The sequence below is a fragment of the Liolophura sinensis genome, chromosome 8, assembly GCF_032854445.1.
Source record: "Liolophura sinensis isolate JHLJ2023 chromosome 8, CUHK_Ljap_v2, whole genome shotgun sequence".
NCBI classification, from domain to species: Eukaryota; Metazoa; Mollusca; class Polyplacophora; order Chitonida; family Chitonidae; genus Liolophura; species Liolophura sinensis.
In genome coordinates, this window is record NC_088302.1 from 41,929,130 (window position 1) to 41,943,168 (window position 14,039).

At 38.3% G+C, this 14,039-nt stretch overlaps 1 protein-coding gene across 3 annotated transcripts in view; it reads left to right on the forward strand.

The window, feature by feature from the left end:
- Positions 1-13,764, forward strand: part of LOC135472309 (DDB1- and CUL4-associated factor 12-like) — a 29,786-nt gene extending 16,022 nt beyond the window's left edge. For 2 of the 3 annotated variants that reach the window (XM_064751757.1, XM_064751760.1), the window contains exons 2-9: positions 2,528-2,767; positions 4,371-4,577; positions 5,641-5,701; positions 7,388-7,560; positions 8,200-8,262; positions 8,661-8,820; positions 9,708-9,853; positions 10,824-13,764. In XM_064751757.1, coding sequence (XP_064607827.1) covers positions 2,528-2,767; positions 4,371-4,577; positions 5,641-5,701; positions 7,388-7,560; positions 8,200-8,262; positions 8,661-8,820; positions 9,708-9,853; positions 10,824-10,979 — 1,206 coding nt within the window. In that variant the 3' untranslated portion in view covers positions 10,980-13,764. Of the gene's footprint in view, positions 1-178; positions 523-2,527; positions 2,768-4,370; positions 4,578-5,640; positions 5,702-7,387; positions 7,561-8,199; positions 8,263-8,660; positions 8,821-9,707; positions 9,854-10,823 lie in introns of those variants that run through there. The other variant, XM_064751759.1, reaches the window with a different exon arrangement.
- Positions 13,765-14,039: the final 275 nt, after the last annotated feature.

The following is a 14,039-nucleotide window of genomic DNA, read 5'->3' on the forward strand; positions in this document are numbered from 1 at the left end:
TGCTGGTTCATTTGTGTCTTTTTATATTTTCATTCGAATTACAATTTTGTTATTTGATTACAAGAAACAGAATTAACCAAAAAAAATAAAACCAAAAATGCCCTCTTGTTTTATGTATACATACGTGTTTGTAGATGAGTTAAATGTCAATACATCCCTTGAGTACGCCTACATGTACATGTATGTCCACACATTCTGACACTACATCATACCTATAGGTAAAGTTAGCAATGATTTATAGCATGACCATGGCCTTGGAAGGGGATTTGGAGGATGTTCAAACAAGTTCCGATTTGATTATTGGATCCTTCTGCCATTCCGGAGCCTGATGGCATCTATAGCAGACAACAGCTAGATAGCCTTGAACCTGATCACTTCCTTTGACTTATAGGATATTTCTGTTGACCTAAACAAGTACACCTGTGTACCTGTGGAATGGAATGATTTTTGAACACATAGCTGATATTCATCTGAGAGTGTCACACAGCCAGTCTCTATAGGTGTTGGGATATGATATCTCAGGTATGCTGCTGCCTACTATCGGTAAATTCTTTTATTTCTTTTTTTTTTTTTGTTTTTTGTTTTTTGTATTTTGAACATTTACATGTTTGTTGATGTCTGTGTGGTTGGGAAGTCTTTGAAGTGTAGAAAATGTAAAACACTCATATAGGTGCTTAATTGTCAATAAGAATGCATTTGAATTGATTACATGTCTACTATTCCTTACCACATTCATATTTGATCAGTTTCTTTGGCATTAAGCCTGTAACGTTCATATTTGTGGTCGTGAATTTATTTTTTTCTTTGCTTGCATGAGCCTGTTATCGTACATGTATTTCAGTCATAGTTTATAGTTTCATTTACAAAATTCATTTAAAGCAGTCAGCATTTGTAATCAGCCTTTTTTTGTTTGGAGCTGTAATAGAGAGGCCCTTGCTGGCAGATGCACATACATGTACAGTTGTTTAGATTGTCATAGGTTAAACTAAGTATTGAGGTTGTGTGGTCCAATACACCTGTCTGACACAGCTGGGGACTTATATCAGTAGGTCACATCTGGTACATGTACATGGCTATGAATACTGTGTACAATAGATTGTACTCTATGCTACAAGGATATTTTTCCTGAATACTTTGGAAAGCTATAGATAATGATCTGTGAAAAGTCTGCATGCTAAGTTAGAGGGGTGAGGGGGTATACTGGTATCAACTTGTCTGTGGATATCATTTTGTCCATACATGCCCCCCCCCCCCCAAACTACACATGCTGTGCCGATTTGGACAAAACTTACCATACATGTACATCTTGTCTATTATCTGATCTTGTGCATTCTGAAGTTTAATGGCCATCCCATGTTATTTCCATAATTACTCCTCTTTAGGACTTAATAAAAAAAGCATAATACGGCTTTTCCATGCATTCAGATTTCGTCCTTGCAACTATTCCTAAAATACTGAACCTATTTCCATGAAAGTTTAGTTACAATCGAGTATTTTCATAATTATTTCTCTTTAGTTATTTGGTGCAATAATGGATTTTCATGTACATAGATTTTGTCCATACATCTCCTGCTAAAGTATTGCACCAATTTCTCTGAAACTTTGTGTACATCTTTTATATCATCCAGGCCAGGGTTCCCCAGGGCTTCGCTCGGTTACCTCTTACCATAATGTTGGCTGCAGTCATATAAGTGAAATATGCTTGAGTACGGAATAAAACACCAATCATGTAACCAATTAATATCATGTAAACATCTACATGCTTAGTAATAATGACAGCCTGATTATTTATTCTCAGAAGAGTTGGAGGGTGGAAGGGAGTATTTCTGACAACGGGATTCTAGTTTGATAAACATGTACTTGCATTAGGATTGTAGACTGTATTAGACAGATGCTGTATTTGTGAGCCTGTGATGTCTTTGTATGAGGGCCAGGCTGGATGCGGGAGGGCAAGGAAGGAGAGGGGTGTAATCTCAGCTGAGCAGACAGCTACATGTAGATCACAGATTACACAGGCATCTGAGGGAATAAACAGAACAGCTGGCTGTCAAGCGATGCCTGTGTTTTGATACACATAAGTAGTCATTTGACCAGTTGTGCATTGTAGGTGCACATTTACAGATTCACCTTGAAATTATTGTGATGTTGTTGTAGTAGTTGCTAAATCCAGACTGCATTGTCATCCATTAATGGACATTGAGTTACAGGGTGCTCTTGATGTATGTTAACTATAAAGTGTATTTAAACCTTTAGAGACAAGGACAATAGTGATATGAAGGTATCAAGATCCAAATGCTGGTTTATTTCGTTGGAACTGTGTTATGTGTATGTAAAGCCTGCGCTTTTGTTTTGTCGTCAGAGTATTGCATCTGGTCGTCACATTTATTTGATGATATTATTAATCAGGTTTTACATTGTATTGATATTTAATGTTTGTGTCTAACTTATCAGTTTTCTTGTATATTGGATGACCTAATAATTTGTTTGTTGACAAATCAGTGTTTATGATGATGATGTGTTCTTACAGGGTGGCCCAGCTGAAAGCCTGAACGCTCGCCACATCAGTACAGATCTGTTTGACTACATACAGAAGAGAAGCTATGGCCTGCAGTGTCGAAACCCTCAGCCGCTGGTGTCTGATCTCATCTCATATCAGATGCCTGGCCTCTTTACAGAGCGCGAGTATGACCTGGGTGGAATCAACAAGATATTTGCCTCTCAGTGGCTCTCCGACAAACAGATTGTTTTTGGCACAAAATGTAACAAGGTGATAGCATATATAAGCATTCCTTACATTGTTCACAGCAGGGTAGCAAGCACATGGGATTGGATATACATGTATGCAGAAAGAGTTTAGTTGATAATAGATTGGCTATACATTTGTTTTATTCAAACCACCCTAGAATTATAAATGGAAAGATGTCAGTGGAGTAAAAAAAGATCTAAGTTTAATACTTTAAAGGAACAGACCCCTAAACATCGAAGTAGACATTACTACATAAACCACTTAAAACTATGCATAAATATACTTTGATATTGATATTCTGTTTTAAAAGTTAAAAAACTTTTTCAAAAGTTTAAAGTTATACCATCATTTTAACTTCAATATGAGACAGCAAACTGAGTTGAGAATTACAAACAAGCAATCCATCCAAACCTTTAAACCTTTTGGAAATTTTGAAGCGATTGTAAATATTGCAGCCAGAGCTATTAACCAAGCATAGTTATAGATGTTCAGTTACTGATAGTAGCTCTGGAAAGTAGTTCACATTCCCCTCTGTTCAGGCTTGATGGTAGATTGTTAGTGTGGCTTAACTTCTGATGGTGATGTTATTGATTTTCTTTCTAGTTTATTACATTCTCCTTTGTTTTCTCATCTTATAAATCTGACTCCAGTCAAGTGTATGAGTGAAATATTCTTTAGGTTGGCATACGTGTACATCATTTATAGAACACCAATCAAATAAATAAATAAAATAACATCATTTTATTATAGAAAGAGGTGAAACAGCCACCACAAAGATTATAGGATCTTGAAGCTTTTCCTCCAATTGATTTTTAGTCAGTTTCAACTGTTACAGGTCCTTTATACTGACCGTACATGGGAAGGTCTGTCAGCAACCTGCGGATGGTCGTGGGTTTCCCTTGGGCTCTGCCTGGTTTCCTCCCACCTTAATGCTGGCTGCCGTATAAGTGAAATATTCTTGAGTACGGCATAAAACATCAATAAACGAAATAAATAAATCCTTTATTCTGAATTAAGATTGCATTCACTCATATTTATAAAAAATAAATTAGCATGTAAATCTGTTTTTCATAACTTTGTGAAAATTACCTCATAATTCTTGCTTACATCCGGATTTATCTGTGTATGTTCTGAATTTCATTAATTAAATGCATTTGAAATATTGTCATTTGAAATTTTTGCAGTGGATGAACTTATCTATATTTGATGAGAAAATAATGACTTTCATTTAATGTTTTGCCAATTAAAATGCATTTTCAGAAGCATATAAAGGCCTTAAAATGATACTTTTAATTCTAACACATAGGTTGTTCTCATAAGAAATAAGTCAAACATTAAGAAAATAATTTTGAAGACTTGTAAAACTTTTGGTGAAATACAGTGAATTGAGACTGCAGTATCAAAAGCTGTGGTGTTGAAAAATATACTGTACAGAGTAACACTAAAGAGCAAAAGCTATATGACATAATATTTGAAGCAAAAAAATATAGAAGTAATTTACGTGTTGCTACTTAAAACTTTCCCCTTTAGGACAACAAACATATTTACAACTGTAACAATAGACCCATAGGTCATGGAGCGTATGAACAGGGTAGCCCTAATCTGTGTGGTGTTTGTATCATAGCTGGAGATCCTGGACTTGCCCACTGGTAAGCTGATTGTCATCCCCACCCTGAAGAGCAGTGAGGAGAGTTTCCCAGCTGACTGTCCATGTGGCATCCACAGCATGGCCATCAACCCCTCCCGTACCCTGCTGGCTACAGGGGCGGAGAACACCAATGACCTGGCTGTCTACAGACTCCCAACGTTTGACCCTGTCTGTGTAGGGGAGGTAAGCGGCTTTATCTACTGGTATAGAGAAGTTTTCGTACTCTCCAATTATTGGGTAAACCAAATACATGTACATGTAGGCCTACATAAACCAAATCTTTCCAAAATTTGAGAGTATTTTACGTGGGGTTTATTTCGTATTATATTTTTTAAACAGAAGTTTAATTCACAGTTGTACACAATTAGTTTTTAAAATGAAGAAGGAATATAATGTGTGTGCAAGAGTGGTAGGGAATGGTAATTTTGGGGCACTAGTATGTTTACCAATCTGATGGGCTACATGCTGATATCAAATACCAGTATATGGATTCATGCGTACAGAATTTATCTGTACGGCACTCTGATATTGCATTACAATTTGATGAGAAAATCATTGCTGATGTTCACTTAAATTTTGCCTTGTGAAATTGCAATTTCAGTGACACAGAGACCTTAAAATGATACCATTGATGTCAACACTTAAGGTTTTCTAGTAAGAGATTAATCAGACTTTGCAAAAAACTCTCAAGTAGCCCTATAACACAAATGAAACATGCAAAATGTGTCCCCTAAAAAATATGAAGTGAAATACAGCGAATTGAGACTGTATTATGTAAAGCTGTGCTGTTGAAAGATCTGCTATGGTGCAGAGTAACACTGCAGAGTATAACTGTATGCGTATGTGGCAACTTGGAAGACCTGGATGGTTGTGGGTTTTCCCCAGGCTCTGTCTGTTTTTTTTCCCACCATAATGCAGGCTGCCATCTTATAAGTGAAATATCCTTGAGTATGGAGTAAAACAAGAATCAAGTAATTAAAATAAATGCAAAACTTTAAGCCTTGTTTGGACTTTAATATCACCTGCTTGAAGTGAACTACAGTTTGAAAAATTATTTCTGTTATTCTATATAATAATAATATAATAAATTCTATTATTTTCTAAAAGTATTTCTTTTTTTCCTTTTTTTTTTTAAATATAGTACATTTTGCTACTTAAAAATGAATTTCCACTATAGGATGACAAATATGTACAACTGTACCTATAGCTCTAGCTTAACATGATGAAAATATCTTTTCCTGAACAGGGTGGCCATGATGACTGGATATTTGACACAGTCTGGGTAGATGATGAGTTTGTTGTGACAGGTAAGCAGTCAAGATTTTTGACGCATTCTGGGTGAATGACAGGTTAGCTGTGATCGGTAAGCAGTCAAGATTTGACCCATTCTGGGTGAATGACACGCTAGTAGGGACAAGTAGGCAGTCAAGATTTGACCCATTCTGGGTGAATGACAAGCTGGTAGGGACAGGTAAGCAGTCAAGACCTGACACAGTCTGCGTGGATAACAGGTTAGTTGTGACAGGTAAGCAGACAGGTGAGCAGTAAAGATAGGGCACAGTCTGCGTGGATGTCAGGTTAGTTGTGACAGGTGAGCAGTCAAGGTCTGACACAGTCAGACGATAAAATTTTATTGCCAAGTCAAGCAATACCGGCTGCGATACAGACGATAAATTTTTATTGCCAAGTCAAGCAATACCGGCTGCGACACAAGGATCCATGCTGTCAGGCCAACGGATTGTAAGTTGCAGTGACAACAGTCTCTCACTAACACCTGTGAAAGTAACAATGGAGCTTATCTTTTATGTTTTAAAAACGTATCACCAGTAAAAATAGATACGGTTTGAATTATATTGAATGGAAACAGGGATTGGTAACACACAGAAATGCCAGTTTAAATGTTGTCTGGGATCCCGTTACGGGCTTCAAGGTATGGCATGCTGTGAGGCGTCATATGCACATGGTCGGGCCTGTAGGCGAGGTGTGAACTGAGCTGGAGGGTCTGTAGCCTAGTGGCTACTGTAGGGCAAAGGCCAGCTGCTCCCTTCAGACATCATGGTGTCATCACCTGCTGTTTAAACAACTTCTGCATTCTGAGAGTGAAAATTTGGATGTCTTTTATTTTTCGTTTATCTTTATTGGGGGATAATGTAAGTCTCGACCTTCGGCCTTTTCTGTTAGAAAGTATGGCGTTTAATAAAAGCGGGTTTTTTTTTTAATGAGATATGCTCCATATTTTGTCAATCTGTGGTAGTTTTAGGTCCTGTAACTTTACAGTATCCTGCCTGGTGATAGTGCAGTCGCAAGCCACACTTGAGCATGGTATAATCTCAAAATTAAATGTAAATGTAGAGCGATTGTCTTCTGTTCTCTGTGTTGTACACATAGCAAAGTCTCAGATGCCTGTAGCGAAGGTACCTCTGTGATGTCGCAAGGTCAATTGTGGCTCGATCCTAGTGGAGTAGGTTTTCTTATGTTTGATTACCAAATTCTGACGTTTTTCTTCTGTTTTCGATGTTTAAGTAATCAGGAATTGATTCAAGGGATATCAGACCATCTATCTGCAGTTTGGAAGGCACAGCTTTGGGGATTTACTTTAAGTATGAGACCATTGCTGCCTGCATTGATTTTTAAAGCATTGATAAATTTAATGTAAACAATTTTATTTTGGTGTATTTAAACAAACTGTGAATAGTACATGTACTTTAAAGCATGGAGTACAATTCAGGTTGTGCTCATGGTGCGATTCTGACAACTACATTTATATGGATTCAAGGTAATATACATGTAGAAAGATGCTGATGTTTAGAAATTTAGAATTTTCACTTGATATGTTTGGATATATGTTTCACATTTTCAGTGGAACACAAACTCAATGCTTTCATACCAATCCTGGTAGAATGCATGGAACAGCGTACTCCTTAAATTTAAAAAAAGGACTGATTTCTGTTGACTTGAATTCCTATATATTTGTATAATTATCTGTTGTTCAGGTTCTCGAGACAGTAAGCTGTCATTGTGGAAGATACACAGCAATGAGGACAGCGAGACGTCTCGTCTGAAGAGCCTGCAGGTGCCAGAGTACATCATCAAGAGGCCAGAGGTGATCAAGACCTGTGAGAAGGCGAAGAAAGTGCGGGCTCTTGCATACAATGACAGGAGAACTGTAAGTTCCTCTGGTCTGTAATCTTTAAGTGTACATGACATGAGAGGCTTTAAACATGAATCATAATAGGTCCACAGGCTCGTCAAGGAAACCTCACACACTTCCTTTTTTTTGGCTGGGAGAGAGGATCCTTTGTTTGTTTAGTGATTTAAGTAGGGTTTATGCCATATTACACAAAAGTAACATGTTAGATGACTGAGCTAACAAAGGCTGTCAGATTTTCTTGCTTTGTCATACAGAAGCAGGATCTGTAATACCAGAAACAAGATGCAAATAATGGTGATGTTTTGTGTTTGACACAAACTTGTAGCCAGTTTGGTTTGTAGGTGTGCAGAAAGCCACCCTGGAGAGTCAGGATACTTATATCCTGTAATCCATTCATCTGCCTTTATATTGCCAGTCAAGGCAATATGTTAGAGGAAATGCATGGCCTATAATCTAAAGCAACTATTTTCACTGCTTAACCAGGTAAAAGGAGACACTGGCAACAGTATAGACTTTTCTTGTCTTCTGTAAAATGATATTAAATGAACTGGAGCATTCTACATACTATCAGTTATTGAGTCACATTTGTATGAATGATGTAATAAAATATGTAGTTAATGTTTTATTTGAAAAATCCGTTCCTTTACATTGCAGGAGTTAGGAATTTTATCCCTGAATGCTTACCTACATCTGTGGGATGTGGAGACCTTTTCCAGTGTAGGTGAATTTTCTCAACTCAAATGGGAGAATGTTTTTAGGGCTATATTATGGTGTAGGTATATGCATAGTTGTCTTCATCTGATACTGTAAAAAAAAAGATAAAAGTTATTCTTAAACAAGTGTAAGCATCTACCTATAGATGCACATATTTGTGCACATGTGTAAGGGTAAAGTTTACTTCTAAGATTGTTAGTGAGGGACTTGACATTTTATCAGATTTTTCAAACAAAACTTATAATGTTGATATATATATTTTATAAAATTTTCTTCAGTGTATTTTTCAAGAATATTTTATTTCAAGTTGTGACGCATTATCTAGGACTAATCATTCCAATTATTCAGAGATAAGACTGAGCTGTAATCCACTCTTTGACATTTGTGTTTTCTCATTTAAGCGAGACTACAAACGACTCCAACAAGTGAAGGAGAATGTGTGTTTAGCGATAAACAAGGATCGCAGCCTGTATGCTGTGGGCTCTCAGTCCCATGTCACTCTGTTTGACCCTCGGGCTATGAACATTAGCGTGGTGATCCAGTCAGAGCACAGGGGATGTGGTAAGTAGGCAAGCCTGGATCCATGTACCACATCCTAGTTACACACACAGGTTTATGGTACAGAAGAAAAGAGGCTTCATAGTGTGTGGACAGAATATCTATATTTTCACGGCTAAGAAAACTTCAGAAAACAGTATCGACCAGTTACAAGGATCACAGCTAATGTTGCTTTCAGTGGTATCATATCCTATGTTCTGACTCTAGTTGTTCAATATTAGGTTCAAACCATGTGTGTTATTAAACACACAACATTTGTTGTACCGGTACTATATTTTGTACATCATTATTACCGTACCATTATCCTATTTGTGCGATGATCGTACATGTACAAAGTACAACATCTAAAACTTCATCTTGGCTTTTGAGCTAGTGTGTGATTATGACACACCTTGCAATGAGTCAGGTCTTTCTCCCCAGACTTACGATTTTGTTTGGTGTGTCTTACTGTACTAGCACACGTAGTACACTTAGTCTCAGGAGGAGTGCAGTGGGCTTGAGGGTGCGATAGCACACATAGACTTTGTCTCGGGAGTGCAGTGGGCTTGAGGGTGTGATAGCACATGTACACTTTGTGTCGGGAGTGCAGTGGACTTGAGGGTGTGATAGCACATGTACACTTTGTGTCGGGAGTGCAGTGGACTTGAGGGTGTGATAGCACATGTACACTTTGTGTCGGGAGTGCAGTGGACTTGAGGGTGTGATAGCACATGTGCACTTTGTCTCAGGAGTGCAGTGGGCTTGAGGGTGTGATAGCACATGTACACTTTGTCTCAGGAGTGCAGTGGGCTTGAGGGTGTTATAGTCCAATGGTCCATTTTCTATCTCTACCTTAAAGGAATGTAACTATGTTTGCGTTTTTTTTTTTTTTTTTTGTTGTTTATCATCAGGTATTCGGTCGTTGAGTTTCCAAGAAGACATTGTGACAGTAGGGACAGGTGTAGGACTGATTCTGTTCTATGACTTAAGAGCAGGAAAGTACCTGGACTGCCACTGTGGTCATCCATGCAGACTGACTGTGGGTCCGGGCTGGCTGGTAAGTATACACACATCAGTGTATCCCTTTAGTCAGGTGTCCAGGTCAATCATTCCATAGAACATGTAGGCATGATAGGTAGGGGGCATGGTGACATTTGAGTTGAATTATAAATATGTTGCATATTTAATGGCCCAAGGTGTTCAAATCGTGAGAGATTTGTCTTCATGATGCCAACTGTATTCATGTACATGTATATGTGATTAAGCTACTTGGATGATAATTATGTGTTAATCATAGGTATGTAGCGCATACTCGTCACAAAAAGATATCCCTCACCACAAAAAACTTAAGAGACATGGAAATGCTCCCTGCGTGTCCCTCCATCCATGCGTCTGTCACATCTGTGCTTGTGAACAGGATGTCATCAACAGTTTTCAACCAAAAAGGGATTGTTGAGAGTGACTGTAGTTACTGTACATATTGCATGTCGCTTGAAGTTTAGTATTTTTCAAGTGACACATTTTGATTTATTCAGATTTTTTCATCCACCTTATAGAGCCACTGAAGAGTTAGACTAATTTCTTATCAGAATAACTAAAGTGTTTCCCTCAGAAGCATCATTTTACGGCCTTTATGTGCTACTGAAAGTGCATTTTTACATGCCAAACTTTGGGTGAAACGTGGTGATCTGTTATGGCCAATCTCCACACATTTCTTCTTCATCATTCTTTTAAGATTTTAACGTATTCTGAAAATGGCCTTTTGTCTCATAATAACACAATAACATGGACCTGTCAGCCACAGAGTCTGTTGGTCATCTTTCAATAGTGTGATAGGAGTTTGATATCATCGCTGGTATGTGTATCTTGATGATGTCATTTCAGTGAGACAGCCTTTTAAATATAACAGCGTAGGCACTATCCTGCTAACAGGAAAGATGATCTTTATATCCTCAAAAAAATACTTAAAGTGTTAGTAAATCCCAAACAAACAAATTTAATTGTATTATACATTTTTTTTGTTTCAGCTCCATGATGAAAACTACACAGATTTCTTTATGGATCAAGTGTATGCAAATGCCATCTACACGCATTCATACGACTCCACGGGAACGCGTCTATTTGCTGCAGGCGGCCCTCTGCCAGCTGGACTGTGGGGGAACTATGCAGGGTTGTGGACATGAACAGAGACTTTCTTACTGCTTTTGGCAAACAACTGTCTGCATCTAGTGGTTGCATTAGTTCTGTCAGCAGACTACTAAATAACCCATATATGAACTTTATTATGACAAATAATGCCTTTAGTCTTTCAAAAAATCCATTTTACCATATTTTGACATTGCTGCGGATTTCTGAAGTGTCAGCATTATTTGATTTTTGTGCTTTGTCTGGATGTGCCATACCTTGTTGTTACAGTGTACAGCTGTGCTGTAGTCAGTTTGATAACCTCTCCATACATTAATCAGCTGGCTGGCATGGCTTGGTTTTCTCTAACTCACATATTCATTTCCTATTAAGAAAATTTCTGTGTACATGTACCACAAAAACTAGTCTGGACATTGGTGTGTTACACATTACTTACAGGTTATCATTGACATGTATTATATGTACATGTATCATAGCAAATTACCATTGCTGCATGTCAGTCAAGTCAAATAGTATGTGTATGAAATAGGAAAGGCTTGACCAACAAGTCAAGGTTGATTTCATGGCAGGCAAATGGGGAGATTGTGGTAATCCTGTTTGCGTAAGACACACGCGGCATGAAGTCTGGCTTGTCAGCATCCATGTGATGAGAGAATGTGTTCAACAACAAGCTATTGGCAAGCCAGCATAGCAGTGTGCGCGTACCTGTACGTGTTTATTTGTTGCACAGTGTAAGTTTGTATAACATTGTGAAGTAAGAGTTGTCCGTGACATGCATGTAGTATGTTTGTATAAGTGTACACTAGTCAACTGCAGGGGATTTGCTGTATTGTAAAGTTCTCTTCTGGTGTCTTCTAGTTGGTAGAGCATCCGCTTCGGGACCGGTAGATCCAGGATCAATCCTTGATCGAGTCACACCTAAGACTTTAAAAGAGGAAGTTGTAACTTCCTCGCTTGGCGTTCAGCATGAAGGGGATAATGCGACTGGTTGACCCATATCAGTATAATGGCTCAGGCGGGGCGGCTTACTTGCCTTCAGTAAGTCGTCTCAGTGAAGCAGCACTAAATAAAAGAGCGGTGGAAACCCGTCCTGCAACAAGGGAGGCACATTACACGTACATGCACCCTAATGATTCCTTCGTCGTCATATGACTGAAAAATTGTTGAGTACGACGTTAAACCCCAAGCACTCACTCACTCACTCTGGTGTCTTCTTGCTGATCACTAGTGCCCTGAGACTAGTAGTGGCTTGTTGTGGAATAGATCTGGCTTTTTGCCTGGACAGTCTTGACTCTCAGTTACATTTGTGCATCACTAATGCTCACTGTAGAGTTGAGCCTTGGTTTAGTACACTGGTAAATGAGAAAGTTTCTAGCTGGTCATTAGAATTAGTGGTTTGGAATATCAGTTCAAAGTTGTCATGTGCAGGTGAATACATATTGAGATAATGAACATGTAGAATGTTAATTAATGACTCACATATGATTATTTTGTGGCATCGGGGACTCAGTGGCAAGGTAAACTGTTGAGCAGTGGAATTGCATCAGTTGGACAGATCAGATTGCCTTTCCTGTAGTCTTAATGTATGTATACAACCAACAGTGCTGCTATCTCACATACAACCACTATAAAATACACTTGAGTTTGGGTTAAAACACCAGATATCAAATGTACCATTTTAGATGCTGAGTTGTCAAAAATATTGCGTTGCAGCCCGTTTATTCTTGGCCTTGTGTGGGACTACGACCCTGTATTGTATCATACAAACCAGCTGCAAGGTTTTCAGCTCTTAGCAATCTTCACTCTACTTTTAAATTTTCTTATCTAGGCTATTTAATTGTAAACAGTTTTATCTCTTAATTAATGTGTTGACTTTTAATGTATATGATTTTGTGGTCCCAGTTTTATTTCATTGTACCCGGTTTTGAGAAAGCTAATGTTATAGACTGTGTTCAGTACTTGTGTCAGGTCATTATTTTACACGCTAGGTTTGTAGAGGGCGATATTATCAGCTGTGCTTAACCTGGTAACGTTTCATTATGTCGTGTTAATTACAGTGTTAGTACTTCTGGTCATGCAGCATTTCCTTATAGATTTTTCATTTCTGAAGATACAAATGTGTGGGGGCTGGCCATTAAGAAATGTACACGTTAGGCCAGACGTAAATGAAATACCAATCTCATTCTGATATACTTACACATGTATGCCGATAACTTGGAAGAACTCCTGATGAGTAAGGAGAGAAACTTTTCACTTTTTTTTTCATTTGGGGCAGTAGTATAGCACTCTCAATCTCCACACACCAATGTTTTGCTCTCTGAGATCTTACCATATAATCATGTACATATGTAAATAGGTATATACCAAATAAGGTAGCTAGGTCTCAATATGAAATATAGCTGTGTAAACATGTACATAATTGTCCTATTGTTGGGCCTTGTCCAATATGGTTCCTCCCAGGTGCACACTGTTGGAAAAGGCAGGCTGCACACCAGTCCCAACCAAAAAACCCAAGTTTGACGGTGAACCATGTTAGGACAGGGTAAATCCCAAAGGGTTTTTTGGGGGTTTGGAGTGGCTGCAAAAGTGTTTTTGTGCATGTCACTTTTACTCCTCTGTAATAGTGAGACATCAGGGCGATATGTGGTTCTTGAAAGTTGTATACAAATACATGTACAGAATAGCCATATTGTGTATATAGTTAGCTGCATATCTGGCTTAAGTTGGCCACGTTACATGTTCTGTTTCTCAAAGCTGTCCACTACTCAGATAGTTTACTGTACAGAATAAAACATTTGACAGTTACAACTGTAGCTGAAGGCTCTCCAGAAATGTGTTGTTTCATTGACTCCTGCGTGAAAGGCGTTCAGATTTTCTCTTCGTGTTTGAAGTCTTGTTTCAGAAAGGTGTGGTTACAATTACATGGCTACAAAGTATATACCTACATACCTGTACACGTTTTCAGGAAATAGGAGACAATGGTCTGGATGTATGGTGGAAGGCCTGCCATCAACCCAAGGATGGTTCTGGGTTTCCTCCCACAATAATACTGGCTGCTGTCATATAAGTGGAATATTCATGAGTACGGCGTAAAACAC